This window comes from Podarcis cretensis (genome assembly GCF_951804945.1).
Source record: "Podarcis cretensis genome assembly, chromosome: 16".
Classification (NCBI taxonomy): Eukaryota; Metazoa; Chordata; class Lepidosauria; order Squamata; family Lacertidae; genus Podarcis; species Podarcis cretensis.
In genome coordinates this window covers 17,172,304-17,192,375 of record NC_137186.1, presented here as the reverse complement: position 1 = coordinate 17,192,375, position 20,072 = coordinate 17,172,304, and the positions used below count along the sequence as shown (strand labels likewise).

Here is a 20,072-nt window from a genome sequence, read left to right as displayed (position 1 = left end):
CTCCCATTGGAGGCAGTGGCCACCAACTTGGATGGCTTTGTTCGGCTCTCAGCTACAGGTGTTCCTGATCACTGTATTCCATGCATTGGTAACGTCAAGGTTGGACTACTTGTATCAGGCTCGATGTGGGGCTGCCCTTGGGTCTAGTTCAGAAGCTGCAGCTGGTGCCAGACTGCTGATGGGGAACCTGGCCAAGAACATGGGATATCTTTGTCTGGCTGCCTATCTTCTACCAAGCCAGATTAGTTTACAAAGTCCTGAACATAGGTCCAGGTTACCCAGGTTACCCCAGCTCCATCAGAGATCATCAGCAGGAGCATCACTGGCTGTTCTTCAATTTGGTGAGGCTCATTTGCAAACAAGAAACAGCCTTTAATTTTATCAGCCTAGTATTGTAGGATACTCGTCAATGAAGATGCAGCAGGCACCTTATGTTTCAACTTTTAAATGCCTTTGAAGTTTTCTATTCCACCAGGCCTATGCTGGTAATTAAGAGTACATGAAGCAATTTAAACTTGTTTATATGGTTTTTACATTGTATGACTCTGAAGACAGTTTGGAAACTTCAGCCAGTGCCAGGTTGCTCTCTGGGGCAAGACAGTTTGAGCATATTATACCGATCCTGGGTTGACTGTACTGGATACCAATTTGTTTCTGGGATGTTTGTAAATTGTTCTCCAGCATCTGACAATCACGCCAAACTGGATGTAGGTATATATATGCAATTAGGACCACTGAGGAAGATCTGAGGGTCAAAATGCATTTGGTAACAGTTTTATGTCCAGTAGTTTTTGTATGTTGCATGAAGAACAGGGTCTCTATGATTGTGGGGCCAGCACTGTGGAGTACCCTCTAAATATGGCCACCTCACTATATGCCTTCTGGTGGTTGGTGAAGACCTGGCTTGTTTAAGTTGTGCTAAACTGGGGAAAACTAAACTGGCAATCTGTTCTGCTTACCAGTTCCATAACGGTTTTATCATACCTTTGATATGGCATCAATTAATATTGCTTGATGTTAACTGTTTGGAGTTCCCTTCGGGGAGGAAAAAATGGACATTTTCAAAAATATTTGACTGTATCAACCAGGTGCTTAAGATACATGCACAAGACAGATGAGTATGGCTGTAGCCCTTGCCCAAGGCAAGCCTGGCTATGCTGGTGCAAAAAGTGTGAAACTGCTCCAAAGCAGCTGGATTTGAGACCACACCACAGAAAGAAGTCTCATTACAGCTATGGACAGGAAGAAGTGACAAAGGAAACTGATCTATGAATGTGGTGACATTTTTATTAATAAAGCCACAAAGAAGCTACAGTATACGTTTAAATAAAGCGTCAGTGTCTCCTTAACAGAATGGGGGTAACCAACGCATCATTGGCCTTCCTTTTTCCTCTCAGCTTCAAGCTTGAAACAAATCGGTATTTGGACACTGACTGCCCTTGAACCCAGGTGTGGGAGGGGGGAGAGAAGCAGCACTCAAAATCAATCCAGGTGGTTTCCATGCCCAGCTATCCCAGCGCATGGCTTTCCCTATAGCTTTCCAAACTCCACAAAGTTACTCTTGGGGTCCATCTGGGGCTCCAGGCTGCTGCTGGCTTTGATCATCTCCTTTCTTCTTATGGCCGGAAACAATGTCATCAATACGCAGGAGGAGGACGGCAGTCTAAGGTCGAGAAAACTTTTTGTCAGTAAGAACAATAATATGGGGAGGCAGAATTCCCATCCTATACTCCTGTGATTTGTAAGGTAACACAAGTTGCTGCCAACTGGTCTTTATACTATGGCTGTATAGATACCATACATTTAAAGCACTGCCCCCGAAGAATCCTGTGAACTGTAGCTTTACAAGGGGCACTGGGAATTGTAGCTCTGAGGGGAAAACTACAGCCCCCAAGATTTGTGTGTGCCTGTACTTTAAATACGTTTGTGGCATCTGAGACATAGAACTTTAAACCTAGTACTGTACAATGTTGGCTCCAGGAATTTCATCGAAGCTCAGATTCTATCCAAACGCCCAATTTAATCTTGCATGATCCTAGACTTTCTCCTTGGTGTGTCCAATACCAACATATAACTGGATGTTCACCATTCATTTTTTCCACCCACTTCACAAGCACCAGTTAGAACACTGTTTTTACCATATTGGCCTGAATATATGCCACTTTCCCCCATGTGGAATATAAGTGTGGCTTATATTTGTGACCTTATGCGGCGTACCAACCGCAGCTCCCAAACCTTCCCTGGCCATCAGGGGGAAGGGAGGGGAGGCTGCCAGCAAAGTGAAGGGCAGAAGAGCAGCCAGGAGCATGGGGCAACGGTGTGCAGCCCACCCGCTACTCCCAAGCCTCCACCAGGGGAAAGGGGGGGGGGAGGAGACCGCCAGCAAAGTGTTGTGGCTCCCCCCACTCCAGAGAACAGCTGGGAGTGTGGAGCAGCCACGCTCAACCTGCCCGCCACTCCCAAGCCTTCCCTGAGCTGCCTAAGGAAGGGGGAAGGTGGAAAGGCCGCCAGCAAAGCAGCCCAGCTCCCCCCCCCACACGAAGCAGCCTGGTTATATATATTTTTTCTCCTCCCCCTTCAATTTTAAAGGTGCGGCTTATTTGCGGGTGCGTCTTATATTTGTGCCAATATGGTATATTTTATAGATTACAGCATGTCCTAAGACAGGTGGGGACATGAGATTAAAGAGATGGGCATCTAAAATAAAAATATAATGCATCCAAGAAAGTCAGACTAGCAAACTAGGCCATCTTTTCACTCTCATTATCAGACTTAACCCAAAATATATAAAAGGGTTTTCCAAAGATGTTCAACATGGCTGAATAACCCATTGGCCTCCAGATATTGTTGGCCTCCAGCTCCCAACAGCCAGCATGGCCAACACTCAGGCATTATGTGAGATGTACATAGTCTGAAGGGCTACAGGTTCCCTGTGCCTGATCAACAGGTTTAGAGAAGCAAGAGAAGCAAAGTTGTGGGGCAGCCAGTAAGAATTCTTTCAGTGCTCTTGTATGAACATGGCACATAGCAGCAGACTGCAGAGGGAAGAAAGCATTCTCCCAGAAGAGAACTTTGGAATAAAAATTTCACTTGCAATGAACAAGGCAGACTTTACACCCACTTCTTGCCACAGACCTCTTTTGGCAGGGTAGTGAAAACTTTGGCTTCTGTGGAATCAGGCATGTGGTTTCTCTCTTACCTCTACAGCTGTCTTGTAGGTCTGCAGCTTGACAGACAAAGGCTCCCATATACCCAGCTCCTTCATGTCTGCCAAGGCTCCAGTCTCCCCATTTACTCCCCAGGTCTGACTGCCTTCCTGGGTGTGCTTGGCCTGTAAGCAACAATAGAAAGTCCTGATGCAATGCAATATCAGAAATGCCTGATTTCTACTTATTGATTCAACTGAACAATCCAGTTGCCACCGCACCAATACCACGCTTCTGAAAAGCAAGTAGTTCAAAGGTCATGAAGCAGCCCTGTGACCATTCCTAAAGGATTCCCATCTACTCAGCTCATGCTCACTCCCAGCTGATTTAACATTTGAGGTTCAAAACTCAATCTTTTCTGGAATGATTTCTAGGGCCTCTGAGCAGACAGTATCATTTCTACTCTGCACTGAGTACCTAGCACAATTCTTGCTTTTGGCAATCTTCAGCTATTAGCTGCAAGGACAAAAGGAGAGGAATCAGAGCAGAACAGCAGCAACAGCAAACACATCCCTTACCCGTAGTGAAGTGAGTGTGCGGATGGTACTAGCGCCACAGTTCTGAATCAGAGTCCTGGGAATGACTTCTAGGGCCTGGGCAACTGCACGGTAGGGCCACTGCTCCACCCCAGTCATGACCTTCGACCTCTCTGTCAAGGAATGAGCAACGGCCATCTCAGAAGCACCACCTCCCGGCACCAGTTGAGCATCAATCAGGACATTCCGACAGACCTGCATGGCATCCTGGAGGTTGCGCTCCACCTCCTGCAAGAAAGGGGAAGAGGAGAGAGTGCAAAGGTTCACATTTCATGCCAAAATGCTTAGCAAACCGGTGAACATTTCAAAGGGGAGATGGCTGTGGATACAATAACTAAATGAATGAAATACGGAAAGCCTCTCGTGAAGCACCCACAGGGGAGGCCGCTTGGTGCAGGCGTCACTGTTTTCACCTTGCCTTAGACAAAATCCACTGAGCACAGGCAATTCCAAGGCATTTCTCTATAAGGAGCAACAGAATGCGCCAACTATTCCTGATGCAGAAATACACACAGAACACCAACAGGGACTAACCCTTTTAATTAATAAACCTTTTTATTCTTAACTGAATTTTTCTCCTGCCCTTTCTGCTGAAGGATCTCGGGGCAGCAAACACCAACATTTCAAAAACAAAAAAGTTTTAGGACTACACTCAAAGCAAGTGCCAACTTTAATTCTGAAAACAAACAGTGCACATAGAGCCATCAGGAGTTTGAAAGATATTAAGTTTCAGAGAGCTTCTTTGAAGTGATCTAGACTAGCCATCTTCAATCTGCTGCTCTCAAGATGTTTTCGACTCCAATCATCCCTGACCGTTGGCCATGCTGGCTGGGAATAACAGGAGCTATCCAATATATCTGAAGGGCACTATGTTGAGGAAGGCTGGACTAGATGTTCCAGAGAGTTCTTTTAAACTCTCGACATTCAAAACAGGTTGACATAGATTTGGATCATCTTTAAGTGATTCAATTCCAAAGCCACATCTCTCCTGTCTCCCGGGGGGGGGGGGGAGCCCTGAACAAAAGTTGTTGCCTATCTGTCTCCTATTAATGACTGGGTGCTTACCGCCAGAATCTCTTTGCTAGCGCCCCGGAGCATAATGGTGCAGGCCTTGGGCTCCTTGCACTCAGTGATGAATGTAAAGTACTCGTCCCCAATTTTCTTCACTTCAAAAAGTCCTGCCCCAGTCCCAACATCCTCCTCACGCAGCTCATCTGGGCGGCTGACAATACGAGCCCCGCAGGCCCTGCAGAAGAAGAGCAAAAGACACCACTCCAATGCTGTAGCTCCACACCTGCATCCAAGACTCTTCCTTGGAGGACAGGCACTACCAACAGTTTCATTTTCTTGCTGGTGGATAATTCTGAAGAGGGGAAAACTGGGTCTCGGAACCGCTGGGAAATTGTGTCCTTATCTGCTCTTCAGAGGATTGGCAACCCTTCCTTCAGGACACAAATCAAGCTGGCATCTAATCAGCTGCATGCCTAGCCTCTCTGCCTGGTTTCAGATAAGTTTGCAGTTTTGAAGGCCAGGCAGTGAAGTTTCCTCCCCCAGCCATCCGTGTTTCCTATTAGTGATATCAGGAAGCTTCTAATCCCTTACTCCCCCCCCCCCCACAGCTGGCTTAAGGCATAAAAGGAAGTTTCCAGAACTTAAGCATTCTCCCATGCTTCCAAATTTCCCCCAAAAGATATATACAACCATGACTAAACAGACAGAACATCAGAGCTTTCATCCTCAGCTAGCATGTAGTAACAAGGAGGGAAAGTAGAAGAATATCTGGCTCCTCACCACTATGCTCTGCCCTGGGCTAAGATAGCTGCTACCCTAAAGATTAAAAACAAACTGATGGAATGCAGAAGAAGAGAAAGCACCCTTGGCATGCCATCAAAAACATGTTCCTTCACTTCAACATTACCAGCTTGTATTGATAAAAAAATCAAAACCAAAAATCAGTGTTGCAATCACCTTGCAATCCGGTTATTGTCAGTTTTCCTCACCCGGCGTATGGCTGTGATATTGGCTCTCATTAGGAAATGTTGTGCCAGGTCTGAAAACAAAAAATATTAAGTACAATGCAAAGGCAGGGAGGTGAGAAAATTTTAATAACCAGATGTTTACCCACAGAAACACACTTTGGTGTTTACCTGAGATTCCCTTCTCTGTGATGATGAGATCTGGTTTGACTTTGATCAAGTGCTCGCACATTTGATGAATAAACTCCTCCTCCATCTGCAGAATGCGAGCAAAGTCCTCCTCACGAGTTATTTCAATGTCAGTCTGCATAAAAGAAGACAAGTGAGATTTATACTCCACTGGGCATATTTGGTTCTTTCATAAACTTTTGCTTATTTTATTATTTGCTGCCTTTTAGGCCAAAGCATCCTCCACTAACTGGAAAGTTAAATATGCATCCTCCACTAACTGGAAAGTATATCTCCTGACCACTTTGACAATATATAATGCTTATAATTCTCTTAAAAGAATAAGAGGTACATAAAATGGTGTATCAACTTTTCCCAACCTGATACCCTCCTGATGTTTTGGACTACAACTTCCATCAGCTTCAGCCAGCACACTGGGAGTTAGCTTTACCTTCTAAGATACAAGAAAACATAAACCCATCAATGGAGACTGCTGAGGGCATGATTAGCCTGTATCATTTGATCACAAATTATAATCTCAATTATTGTTTAGATGGCTAGCTCTTTCTTTCCTTTCTTGAATTGTATCTTTTGTATTCTGAACTGATAACAATAAGTACAATGTTTAAAAAGATGTGAGAAGTGGTTTGGGTTCAACCCATTCCAGCCCTCAGCACTGAAGCGTAGATGAGACTTGCAGCCCAACATACCTGACTCTCGCCTTTCTTGTACTCCAATGAGCAATCCAGCAAGATGATGCGGGGGTTCTTGATGGTGCGACGCATCCGGGGGTGAGTGATGTCTTTATTGATCATGACCCCACGGAGGACACATGAATCCTCAATAAAGCCACCGGGAATCTGGATGAGGCAAAGAGGATACCCACAAGTCAGGAACAAGAGAAAAGTGGGGGAAAGGCAATCTCTTTTGTATTTGTTGCTACAAAGGCATGTAGGTGGTAATGCATGTGGATGTGTTTTATTATAACCTTCCCTTTGTTTTGATTGTATATATTCTGTTTAGTCATGCTGCCACATGACCTGGAAAACTGTCTGTGGACAAACACCGGCTCCCTTGGCCTGAAAGTGAGATGAGCGCCACAACCCCATAGTCGCCTTTGACTGGACTTAACCATCCAGGGGTCCTTTACCTTTTTACCTTTTATGTTTTGGTATTGGTTATAAACTACTGTATGCTTTAAACAATATTCTGACTCTGAGAGCAAGGCTCTTCCATACTTGAAAGCAAATATGAACTCAGAAGGATCAATCTATATTCATTCTCTGTATTTTTGTTTGTTTATTTCACAAATGTAAGATGGTGTCAGTGATTCCTAAGGGGCTTCAAATCATTTTCTTCCAGGCCTTCAAAAAGCAGTACATTTTTTTCCTTTGTACCTTTTCTACTTTGGCATATTTCTTGATGTCGATTTCCTTCCTGCCATTCTCTTCAAACTCCACTGTCCTGACTGCATCGAGGGCAATGGTGCAGGCCAGATCTGACCAGCGACTGATAGCCTTTGTGCTGATAGCACTGTTGATTATTTTAAGCATGGCTTCTCTGTTGCCAATGTCGACAGGAGTGCTGCAAAAACCAAGCATAAAGCATGTCATCCAGAAGACAAACAGAATAGAACTTTACACAGTTCACTACTGGCTGAGCGTGCTAGTAGACTTTGGGGACAACCGAAGACCAAATCAAAGCACACTTTAAGCAGATTGGATGGTCATGAAGTTCTCTGCAACTGCCCCAGCTACATGTTTCAACTTTATTTTGATTTGTAATGCTTTGCTCTTATCAAAGATGCTTAAACCAAGTCAAGTATTTCATCTACTCCAATACTGTCCATTCTGACAAGAGAACTTCAAGATCTCAGGCAGAGAACCCTGAGACCTTCCACATGCAAATAATTTGGTGTATCATGTAAATAAGGGTCCCTCCTCAGAAAGGAATAGACAGGGATCAAATGTGAATTTGCACCTTGATGCACAAACACTTGGGCAAAGTGATGATCACAACTACTCTGGCATCACTTCTACCTAGCTCTGGGCTTTTCATTTGCCTTCCTGTCACATCCCTCAGGTGTCCAGAGATGGGTCTTCAGATCACCTGCCCATCCACCATATTCCGTTCTACTTTTCAGCTTCCCTGCTCACCTGATCTTTTTCAGAGCAGTGATCATGTCATCCAGAGCTTTTCGGTATGCACTAATGATCACTGTTGGGTGCATCTGCTGCTCAAGGAAGTGCTCTGCAACTGACAACATCTCACCGGCTAAACAGCAAACAGAGAGCAGTTAATGAGGATTTCTGCAACTAACTGCAATGCTTCTGAACTCCACACAGTAATGAACTACAGTTAGCACAAGTTATAGCCAGTGACACAAATTAGTCAGAGCCTCTCAAGACCTTTATCCCCAGTTCTCCCCCAATGATCGCTCTGCCAGCTGATACAAAATAGAGGCAAAAACCAGAAGTGTCATCAATTCCAGGCATGGAGGAGAAATAGTTTCTTTTGACAGCACGTGACTCACAGTGGGCTAAGACAGAAGTACTGAGCTAGACTGTTGCTAATAATGCTAGACTATCTGATTCTATCTAGGTTTGCTCTCTTGGGAATGGATCATATTGGGGAGAGCCAACACCTTTTCATGTTAAATTGGCTTCATTAATATGCAAGAACCTATGAACATGGTTTTTTTTACAAAGAGCTGGCAAATCCAAATGGTACCCCTCACCATTTAACACAGGGTAAAAGCCAGAGAGATTCTCCTGCATGTCCCATTGAAATGAAAAGGATCTGTGAAACAGAATTACAATGCTCTTGTGTCCAGACCCCATTCATTCAAACAACAGGTTGCGTCCAGTGCTCAATATTTCTTTTGTCTCCAACACAATGATACCCACAACACCTCAATAGAGGTGAATCGTTTGTGGCCATTTAATGCACCAACATGCTTCTATGATTTATGGTTTCTTTTGTGCAGGCAGGCATACAAGAGCGTACACAGAGTGATCTTACCAAGTATAATCACGGATGTGGTCCCATCGCCCACCTCTTCATCCTGAGTGCGGCTGATTTCAATCATGGACTTGGCAGCTGGGTGCTGGACCTGAATCTGTAAAGGAAGGAAGGAAGGAAGGAAGGACTCATGAACAAACCTTGCATTCTAGAGCACTCCTGCTCCCTTATTGAAACCTCCTGAAACACCAGGGGGTCTTGAATTAGACCTACATAGAGATGGAATGGGATTACAGGACAGGGTTTAATGCTTCACTATATTGGCCGTGCATCCTGTTCCCAGTAGGGAACAGGATCATACAGCCAAGGCAGCAAGATTAATCCCTATTCATCATCTGGTGAGCAGAGTTTAAAGCACTTCCCAAAAGCACTGTTTGAAGCAGATTGTGCACTTCTCCTGCGAGTGGACAAGAGAAGCGTGCAAGTTGCTTCAAACAGTGCTTTTGAAAAACAATGTAAGGCAGCCCCCATACTCCTGTTTCAGGTGGAATAAGAGCATGAAGGCTGCCCTAAAGTGCTTCTCAAGTTAATTTTGGGGCATTCCCATTAAGAGGCACTTCCCACTGTTCAATTTCACAATTCTTCAAATCATATGTGGCAAGGCTATATATTTATTTCTTAGGCTGTGCCTGCCTTTTGGCTAAGCCCTAAGAAACTACAACTCCTGTGAGCACCAAGGAGACTTACTTCTCTAAGAATAGCGTTGCCATCATTGGTCATAACTATGCCACCCATTGGGTCCAACAGCATCTGCATTGGAGATTTAGAAACACTTATGTTAGATTACATGGAATGCAATATCAACAAAAATAAATGTGTATTCAGATTCTCTCTTTACTGTGAATTAATGGAGCAATGATGGGGAAAAGTATTCTCACCTTCATCATGGCCCTTGGTCCTAAGCATGTTCTGATAATATCAGCAATGGTCTGAAATGGAAGGAATTGATAAGGCAACATGATTTAAAAAGAAGAGCTTAGGTACATCCTTGATAATTATGCGCTGAATTTCAGAAATATTATGAGACACAAAATTAGCTACTGCCTGTCAACTGTAAGCCTAAACATGCTGTGATACTATGGAATATTCATAAACATTCCAACATCTGCAGAGGAAGCTGTTGCCAACAGAACACTTAAAAACAGGTCATCTTCTGTGCAGGGAGGGAAAAGATCTGTTTGGCTAGGAGACAGGAGAACCGTGCGCTACTGAAAGGAAGTGAAAAGACAGTGAACTCTGGAGACCATGGGGAAAGGTAATTAGATATTATTATGCAAAGGCTTGACAGTTCTGTTGCAGCAAATATTAAATCAGCAGCCTTCAGTCTTTTCAGACCCAAGATCCAACTTTAACCCAAAACTTCAATGAGGGACCACTTCTATTTTGTTGTGTTTGTGTGTCTGCTTCTCGTCTCTTTTTAGACTGACCAAATACAGAAGAAGGAATGCTGGCAGGAGAGCTTTGTGTCCTTGATGAAACTTTCTTTAGTAGGCAATGGTTAAAAGTAAAAAAGTGTTACCCTCTTTTTATCTGGTCACCACCCACTCCTGTGTGCACTTTTAACAGGCTGTCTTTCACATCCCCAATGCATTTTACAGAAAAATATACCTTAGCAGCATTAATATTTCCGGTCTGGACTTTTCTGCCAGTCTCTCGCTTTGTGTTCTGACCTAAAGCAAACAGAAAAACAATTATGAAAATCATCTAATACAACTCGTTCACAAAAATGCAGGCTCTCTTTCTTAAAATTTCTTTTGTAGGCCTCCCATTTTCACCCTAACTACTTCTTTTGTTCACATTCATTCCTCCTTGTTTTCCTATTCCCTCCCCATGGGACTTTAGAATGGGCCCAGTGCAATAATAATCTGTGACTTCTGCCACAAATAGCACATTCCTATGCATGCTTAATCAGACATTAATCCCACCATATTCAATTAGAAGTATTCTCAGGTAAGAATGCATAACAGCCCAGCATAGGTAAATAAAGCATGTCTGAAAGGAACAGAAATGGAATATTACACAATTTGTAGCAGGCAATGTAGGAAATCACTTCTCTAGTAGCCAAATCAATCATAACCAACCAACCCTAAATGGCAATATAGTTGCTTGTGATGTTCCTGCACTAGCAAGGCTTCTGGAATACTCATTTTTGTCTTAAGGGCTACATGGCATATAATTTCCCTCCCAACAATGGTCTAGAATGTTCAAATGCTAATGACAGAACATCTTTACTGCAACAACTCTACAATCGGCATACCACAGTAAAAACTGTTACTAATTGGGGGTAGTTACTTATTATTATTATTATTATTATTATTATTATTATTTATTTCATTTATGAGTTCTTTCCCATGAGTCCTCCTGACTAAACATGCAGTTGAAACAATTTGCAGTTAAGCAGTACAGTATATAAATTGTTAAATGTGTAAAATAAACACACATTGCTAATTGCTAAGTATCTACTTTCTCTCTATACATATTAATGTTCATATATCTATCTATCTATCTATCTATCTATCTATCTATCTATCTATCTCTTTAAGAAAAGGGCCCTTTAAGAAACAGTTTGCAGTCAGACAGCTACAATCTCCATTCCCCACACCCCAACAAAGACAGAAAGTTATATTAAAACATCCAATAACTATGACGAGCAAGGAAAGGGCTATCATTGGCTTATTCAATTTTCAACTACATTCATTTGACTCTAGGGAGAGACCAAGGGAAACCTAACTCCTGTTGTCAATGACATGGGAATGTATTGTATATTTGAGCCTGCAACAAAAAGCTGATTTAGGGAACTCTCTCAACGCACACACTTTAAGCGTATCCCCATTTCAGATATTTACTCCTGCCATCTCCACAACCCTGCTATCTGCTGCACACATGTGGCGTGTTCTGCACCAGAAATCCACACCCATATTTGGAAACTCTTTCTATCCACTCCGATAGTGTATCAAATCTCACTTTGATTCTCCTTTTATGAATGAAAGGAGGATCCAACAAGATCAATCCAATAGTAGAGCAAAGAATCTAGTAATCAGAACAAAATAGCAAAACCAGTCTACTGAGAATATTTTTTTAAAGGAGGCAGGGCAGTAGAACCGAGGACATGGACATCAGGAAAAGAACAGAAGAATCAACAGTCAAGACACCAACATTAATTCCTAGTTCTGTGTGCTGCCTTAGGCATCTTAAAATGGAGAATATTATGAGTAAAGTGTGAGGGAACAGACAGTGATAAAATGTGAAGCAAGGCAGAATTCAGTGAAACAAAGGTGGGTAGGAAGAAGAGGTGTTTAGAACAGCGGGAGAAGAATTATTGGGGGGCATATTTGAGGAGACTGATGAAGGGTGCACCCTCCACGCAAACAGCTTACTGACAAGAGAAGGCACATCCACAATATACGCCCAGCTTGAAACACAATGGGGTACAGCAGTTCAGGACCCTAAACCCTATTAAGGCTCATAGTAGCTCAACCTAATACACAGTCGATTATTAACTGGGAAGGCAGGAGGCGGCATATAAGAAGCAGGAAAGTATGGGAAGATTTATTAGAAGCCCCCCCCCATATACACTTTTTGAGTATTGGGGGGGGGTTAAATGAAATGGAGCATTCTGGGAGGGGTTTGGAATGATCAGGAGAAATGCCCAACACATTTTTTGGGGAAAGGGGAAGATACAGAATTTAGGAAATTGTGGAAGAATGTGAAGCAGGGCAGAATTCAGTGAAACATAGGTGGGTCGGAGCAAGAAGAGGTCTTTTAATACAGGAGAAAGATTATTTGGGGGGCAACAAAAAGGCCTCTTAATAGGCACTTTTTTTGGAGGGAGGGTATAAATGAAGGAGAAGGTTGCTGAGGAGAATTTGATGGGAAACAGGAAAGGTTCCTATTACAACTTGGTGTTTTGTGGGAGGGGGACAAAACAGGAGCATCAAGGAATATGGGTGGTTAAGAGGGGAAGGGGGTCTCCAGAACATACTTTCCAGTGAGGGTGTCCAGAGATAAAAAAGGCGGGATATATTTAAATTATGGGGCATATTTATTATACAGTCGGGGAGGCGAGACAGAAGCAACCAGGAATGTTGGGGTTCAGTTTATACTGGGGGGAGCTAAAGGAGGCAGAGAATTATATGGGGAATTTAGTGCGAAGGGGCAATAATAAGGAGTGGTCTCCAGCATATACTTTCTGTGCATATCTGAAAAGAGATATTATGGGAGGGAATTGGGGAAGGGTGAAATAACCGAATTAAGGGGGTTTTCTGAGGGGGGTCTTCGTGGGGGTGGCAGAGCAGGGGCGGGGTCCATGGAGAGGCTCCTCTCACCCACCCCCTTTCCCTCAGACTCACTGAGCACGAGGACGGGGCGCTGGCCCATCATCTTCACGGCGAAGAGTGAGGGAAGCCGGCGCGGAACCTTCTGGAGGAGGAGAAAGGAAAGGAAAGGGGGGGGTAAATGCCGTTTCACCGCGCCCGAACAGCCTAAACTGACTGCTGCGGCTGCACAACCAATCAGGGCCGGAGGCGTATCAACCGCCACCAATGAGAAAGCGGGCTCTGTCACCATGGCCCCGCCCACCGCTCTTCCACCAAGATCGGTTGATAGTACAACGGACTACTCACGCTCTCCCCCCCGCCCCGCCCTTCGCGTAGCGCGTGCGACGCTTCTCTACCAAACGGGAGAAGCAATGCGCTTGCGCGTCGTCTTGCCACCTTATTCACTCCGCCCCCGCTGGACGCGCCTGCGCAGAACGAAAGCGGCAGGACGCCAACTACGCCCGCGCACAGTTCTGAGGGAGGCGGAAGTGCGCACGCGCACGGGCTCCAGTCAGCGGTTAGATGGATGGAGTCTTCACACCGGCGGTCGCTGCAGCACTTGCCGCGCTCCGACCCCGACCAGTCGCACCCCAGAGGCGAGTTTTGGGGAAACCACAAAAAGGAGCTCCGGAGTCCTGACTGGCCTGAGCCTAGGCATGATGGGATTTGTGGTCTCGTTTTAAGTTCTGGTCCGAGGAGCATCATGGGAGTTGAAGTTTCAATCCGGGCCCCATTCACTCCCAAGCCAACCCTCGCCCATCCTCACCGCTGAGCATGATGGGAGCTGTAGTATTTTCCCTGGCGAAGATGCCCTTTGAACTGCCAAAGTGCAGCTAGTTAGATATTGAGCTTTCTCCAGGGTGAGATATCCTGGGAGACGGGTTATAGGGTTGGATTTTGCTGCATCCTCTGGTTCATTTTATTTAAAGAAAAAGAAAATTAGGCCACTTTTCAGCTGAGAAAACATCATTACAGAGATCAATACAAATAAGATCTGCTTTTAAAATATACGACACAAAAGGAAAATAAATCAGGTGGGAGAAAGAAATAAGCAAACTCAGTTTCAGATTCTTAGTGACAAGTTTTACATGCAGCACGGGGCCAGCTGCAGGCACTCTATAAAAAGATTTAAGGCTGAGAATGTAATGGTTAGGACACCTGGTGAGTTTGTGGCAGAGACAGGATGCAAGGCCAAAATAAATAAAATTAAAACTAATTCCTAATAACAGTGCATAAATTGGAAGTTAGGTAAGTGCCAGGTTAAAAGTTATTGGAATATTTTCACACACCCCGTTATTAAAATTAAGCAACACACACACACACACAATGTGCACACAATAGATTGCAAAAGATATTGGAAACTGTCCATTATAGAGCAAAAATAAGGAACCACATTTGTTTTATTGAACATATGGATAATACCTAATCTTACAAATCCTAGTACAGCCACACAGTGGTTATAAGTGAAAACAAAGTGAAAAGTCTAATAGCCACACTCTCTTCTCCTCCTTCAATGTATCAAGTATCATGGCTTGTGCACATACTGCATGATAATGTGTATTCATTGCTAAATGCAGGCACCTTTGGGAGGTGCTATACATGCCATATCTTTTATTTTATTAAATGTATATACTGCACTTCATCTGAATATCATGTCATCCCCATTTCGTCTCTTGTCACATGCTATTTGCCAATCGATCTAAGGCACATAATGCAGGAACAGTTGCAATCCGTTTTGTGACGAGAACTTGCCTCTCAATCTTGCTGCCTGTATGGGTACACAGAGAGCACTTTCTCAGATTCACCTCCAGCTGGAAGAGTGACAAGATAAGCAATTCACCCCAGAAAGCAATTGACTGAGAGAGGGAGAGAAGAGGCCGCGTGGGTCTGACGGGTGTGTGTGTGTGTGTGTGAAGGAATCCAACCTCCCAGTTTAGCGTGTGGGCAGTGCCTCTTGCATTGCCACTTTCTCATAATTAAAAAGATCCTCCCCTTCCTGCATTGCTGGGGGCTGGACTAGATGGCCCTTTTGGTCCCTTCCAATTCTATGATTCTTGCATTTTTGCTTGTCTGAAAAGAAAATCAAAAAGGATGAACCTGGTTTAACAGTAACTTTATTTGTTTATCACATTTATATCCCACCTTTTTCTTCAAGGAGCTCAAAGTGGTGTACATGGTTCTCCCACTCCTTATTTAATACCCACAATAACCCTGTGAGGTAGGTTGGGCCGAGAGGCAGTGAGTGACTGGCTCAAGATCACCCCAGGGATTATGTTCTCCTATAGTCACCCATGCAATGTTTTGTGCAGTGTCGATGCACACCTACCATCCTGCTTTGCATTTAGCCAAGGTGCTATCTTGGACTCCTCCATCTTTTTATACCTGGGAGAAGAGGAAGAGTGGCTGGTCAGCAGTTGGTAGAGTTTGCAACTCCTCACAAACACATTCCCAGTCTTGCCCAGAATGTAAAAACAGAGCACAGTGAGGGACAGTCAGTGATTGTTGTTATTATTGCTATTATTATATTTATTTCTAAAGTAATTAAACTCTAATAGAATTACAACAATACAAGAAACCAGCCGATTAAAACACAGATCATAAAACCAGCACTGCCCTATCAAAAGCCATTTCCTTTAAAAAATAGTCCGTTTCCCAAGGCCTTTTGCAATACAGTAAAAGACTTCACCTGCAGGCAGAAAGATAGCAAGGAGAGAGGGAGTCTGGCTTCTTTAGGGAGGGAGTTCCAAATCCTGGGAGCAACCACCAAGAAGGCCCCTCTGACTAATGAGGAGGAGGTGTCCCCTTTGGCCAGGATGCAGCGGGACGTGTTGCAACAAGCTCAAAAGGCCTACCTAGGGTTTGTCTTCTGAGGTTTGAAGTGGCTGCCAGCCCAGGAAAGCAAGTGCACCCTGTTGAGTATGCTCTAATCTATCATTTTTTTCCAACCGCAGCAGTATGAAACCAGAAAGACACCAGAAGACCATCTTGGCCTTAAATAAGAAACATAAGGCTCTCCCTCCAGTCCATATGAAAGGGGAGTTGCTTTCCAGTCTTGGACCTCCTTTTCTTTAACCCTCCCCAACCTGGAAACTCTTGCTTGTGATACTAATAACTATTTTCTTCCTCTCCTCCTGTTCCAGGTAAGAGTTCCAGTCCCATTCGGATGGAGCCAGATGTCAACCCCCAGGATGAGAAGCAGCATCGGAAAAGTAGGTTAGACCCACATCAGACTTTCCCCTTCTCCAGCTAACGTTTTAAACCAGGGATAGGGAATTTTTTTCCAGCCCGGGGGCCACATTCCCTCATGGATAAACTTGTGGGAGTCACATATCCCCGGTGGGCAAGGCCAGAAGCCAAAAAGCAGGCAGGGCATCTACTGTGACTCTTACCTTTCGTACAACCACACAAAAGTTAGAGGTCCGTAAAAACACCCCTCTCTTTCACCCAAGTGAGCAAGATATATTATCACAGTCAGAGGCACCAACTTGCCTACGCTCTTAAGGGGGCCAACATTGCCCAACGTGCGGCATCAAGCAATGTGCTGCAATACCTCCGTGTGCTGTCCCCCAGCTGCACCCCTCAGTCTTTGTGCTCTACACACAAGTACATATACACAAACGCACACACTGGGGTAAAGAGACTTGTTTTGGTAACTGCAGTACCACTAGGGCTGCCATGCTTTTGGGGAAATGGGAACCCTAAGTACCACTTCCTGACCATCAGCAGGGGAGGTCATGCTACAGCCCAGGAAAGAGCAGCCCAAAGTTCCCTCCTGTGGCAAGCTGCAACATTGGTGCCAGAAGTGAGCTGCATGGCCCCTCTACAGTCTCAGTTTGAGACCCTTTACTATCTTATGGATGTCACTTATACCATGTACCTCTTAAGTTGTGTTGGCAGCCATGGCACCAGTCCTAAATTCCCTGCATTCTTATGTGCCTTATGGTGAGAAAAACGTGGCGGCTACACCCGAGGCAATGGTGGCCACAACAAGCCATAGGGAAAGCTAATGAGGTGGAGGTAGAATAAGTTCTGCAGATTTATTAAAAGTCCCAGAGCTGAGTTTGGAGGGTCAGATAAAAGTACTTAGCAACTTTTCTCCCTTGACGAAAGAGACAGCAAAAGTATGGACTCTATATTTACAGAGGAATAAAATGAATATCTACTAAATAAAAAGAGCAACCCATTCACCCCCAAAAAGATCCATAATAACTATAATTTTATATTTTTCAGGTACACCAAGAAGATCTTCACAAGTCCCACGTAAGTGTTTTTATTTAGATATCTTTGCCCCGGGTGGGGTGGGGGGGATGACCCAGCCAAACTCAGTCACTTTCATCTGGGTTTCCAGTGATTTGGGTTTTTTCAGTCAACTGCTTATTGCTGCACCTTTTAACAGCAGTTTGAGATGCAAGAATTAACAGTGAAGCTTTTCCTGGTACACAGATAAAAGCAATTGCTCTCTTGTTGCAATCTGCTGCTTTTATTGGTAATGGTACAGCAGCAGGAACAGTTTAAAAGTTATTACAGTGGTACCTCTGGTTACGTACGGAGGTCCGTGCTTAACCTGAAACTGTTCTTAACCTGAGGTACCACTTTAGCAAATGGGGCCTCCCGCTGCTGCTGTGCCGCCGCCACGCAATTTCTGTTCTCATCCTGAAGCAAAGTTCTTAACCCGAGGTAATATTTCTGGGTTAGAGGAGTCTGTAACCTGAAGCGTCTGTAACCTGAAGCATATATAACCCAAGGTACCACTGTATTAATTTATTATATTTGTATACTGTCCTTCATGTGAAGATCTCAGGGCGTTTCACAGCATAAATATACAGAATAAAACCACAAAGTACATATTAAAAACAACAAAACCAAAGAACAACCCCCACCCTACCTCAAACTCATTTAAAATGACATAGACAATCAGCCAAAGGCCTGACTGAAAGTTGATGCTGAAATCGGCTGCCACCCATTCAGTTCCCCTTTCTATCTGTGATATCAGCATTTTAAGTACTGGTACTTTCCCTGTTTTCCCTCACACAGGAGGGAATGTATTTTCCAAGATAATGCCCGCTACTCAAAATAAATTACGCTTCTTGCACAAAACAATTTTTATATCCAAATGCAAATACATGCAAATTTAACTGCTTAATCTAATTTCAGCGACTAACCCAGCTCATACGATTAATAAACTAAGATGACTTTTAACGATGTGAGAGTTGATCCCAGGATTCTAGAGATCTTGGCCATGCAACCTGATCCACTCTTTCTCTCTCAACAGGAGAAGACTTTGATGGTCCTCCGCCTCCTTCTTTTAAGCCTCTGTGTCCGGCCAAGCCCTCCCCCAGTTTCCTGGAACTCCCATCAACTCAGTGGAGGCCCAGCCCAGGCCTGCCATATACCCAGACAGCTCGGATCGGGAAGGGAAAGAGACATTTCTGTAAGTTAGGGGAACCCACTCATGCTTTACATGCATGTGGGCCCTCATCTTAGAGTAGCCCCATGGCCAAAAAAGTGGACATCAATTTGTGCAAACATTGCGTACACATCTTTATATGTAGAGATGCATATAATATTTGTATGTCTGCTCAGTCTGCTTTGAGTGACTCACTGACCCCTCCCTCCCCCTCTAGGGTTCTTTATCTTGTTCCCTATCCCCCGCTTTTTAAGTTTTTATTAAAATGGAATCAAAAGTACAAACAAACAAAAACATAAGCAAGTTTACAAAATATAGGAGTGGTACACAGGTTGTATTTTCCAAATACAGTCATACCTTGGAAACCAAACACCTTGGCTCCCTCTCTTTGCAGAAAATGTGGATGATTCAGCCAACCTCTGCCTGTTCCCTTCCCTCCTCCTCTCTCCCCCCAGCCCCTGAACATCAGCCCCAGGAGTGTTTTGGCCTGCTGGAGTGCATGCACAACAACATCCAGACACAGACGCAGATCGCACAGGCACAGCTCTCCCTCCTCGAAGACATGCGAGAGTCCATGAACATCCTCCTTGCCAGGCAGGAGAAGCAAAACCAGGAGCGCTTGGGGCAGTCAGATCAACGCACCACGAAGAGTTCAGTCTCCTCTCCCAACACCACCAGCTAGCAGCCTTGGCACGTGCCCTCCTGTCCAACTCAAAGCTCTCAGTCTCCCTAGAGCCACGGTAGCAAACCTCATGTCCTCCAGATATTTTGGGTGACAATTCCCATCACGTTGGCTGGGGTGGATGGGCATTGTGGTCAAACACGTCTGGAGGGCTGCCAGGTAGGTAAAAGCTACCCTAGAGCAACTGTATACCTATTCCTACCACACACTGCGACAATATACAATTTCCGTAGATTAGCAATGCTTGTAAAATTTGATTTCTTTTTCTGCACTGGCTGGCAGTATTATGTGGTGTGGGAAGAGACAGTGATTCAAAATAAACATGGTTGTTATAAACATGGTTCTGCAGTGTGATCTTTTCGGGAAAGGTTCATGATGAGTAAGACAAGCCAGGCCAGCTTGCTCGCCCAGTGCAATTAAAAAAAACAAAAACATTTTGCCCTAAATAAAAAGTGGCAGCTAGGAATGAGGGTGTTCTTTGGGTTAAAGCAGGGTTGGGGAACTGGCTATCTCCCCCACCTCCTGCAGGCCAAATTTGACAGGAGGGTGGGGCAAGCCACGTGTCAATCACCTGATGTCACAGTGACATCAGGCAACCCCTTTTTTGTCCATTTGCAAAGTGCTGTGGGTGAAGTTTTCCACAGGGCTTTGCCAATGCTGCCAATCAGATGCACGGAGTGAAATCTTGAATTGGTTGGCATACATCACACTGGGTGGGTGTGGAAAAATGAGTTCAGTGAGCAATGAAATGCAAAATAGG

General features: G+C 44.4%; 2 protein-coding genes across 5 annotated transcripts; one reads left to right on the top strand and one right to left on the bottom strand.

Moving 5' to 3' along the window:
• Positions 1–1,262: 1,262 nt before the first annotated feature.
• CCT3 (chaperonin containing TCP1 subunit 3) lies at positions 1,263–13,409 on the bottom strand. Its single transcript, XM_079957850.1, has 14 exons — positions 13,257–13,409; positions 10,516–10,577; positions 9,786–9,836; positions 9,595–9,657; positions 8,908–9,004; positions 8,043–8,160; positions 7,284–7,470; positions 6,597–6,746; positions 5,890–6,022; positions 5,711–5,792; positions 4,808–4,988; positions 3,725–3,970; positions 3,200–3,331; positions 1,263–1,663 (listed from the first exon to the last, which is right to left on the bottom strand). Exons 1-14 carry the CDS (start codon positions 13,285–13,287, stop codon positions 1,556–1,558), a joined length of 1,641 nt encoding a protein of 546 aa, XP_079813976.1. The 5' UTR covers positions 13,288–13,409; the 3' UTR covers positions 1,263–1,555.
• A 139-nt stretch (positions 13,410–13,548) lies between these two features.
• TSACC (TSSK6 activating cochaperone) lies at positions 13,549–19,648 on the top strand. Of its 4 annotated transcripts, XM_079957851.1 has the most exons (6): positions 13,567–13,819; positions 16,175–16,258; positions 16,365–16,432; positions 17,454–17,483; positions 18,496–18,654; positions 19,086–19,648. In XM_079957851.1, exons 1-6 carry the CDS (start codon positions 13,746–13,748, stop codon positions 19,310–19,312), a joined length of 642 nt encoding a protein of 213 aa, XP_079813977.1. In that variant the 5' UTR covers positions 13,567–13,745; the 3' UTR covers positions 19,313–19,648. The 4 variants fall into 4 exon arrangements, with proteins under 4 accessions (XP_079813979.1, XP_079813980.1, XP_079813977.1 ...); XM_079957853.1 differs by lacking the exon at positions 18,496–18,654 and having other exon boundaries at positions 13,549–13,819; XM_079957852.1 differs by lacking the exon at positions 16,175–16,258 and having other exon boundaries at positions 13,574–13,819; positions 16,364–16,432.
• The last annotated feature ends 424 nt before the right edge of the window (positions 19,649–20,072 follow it).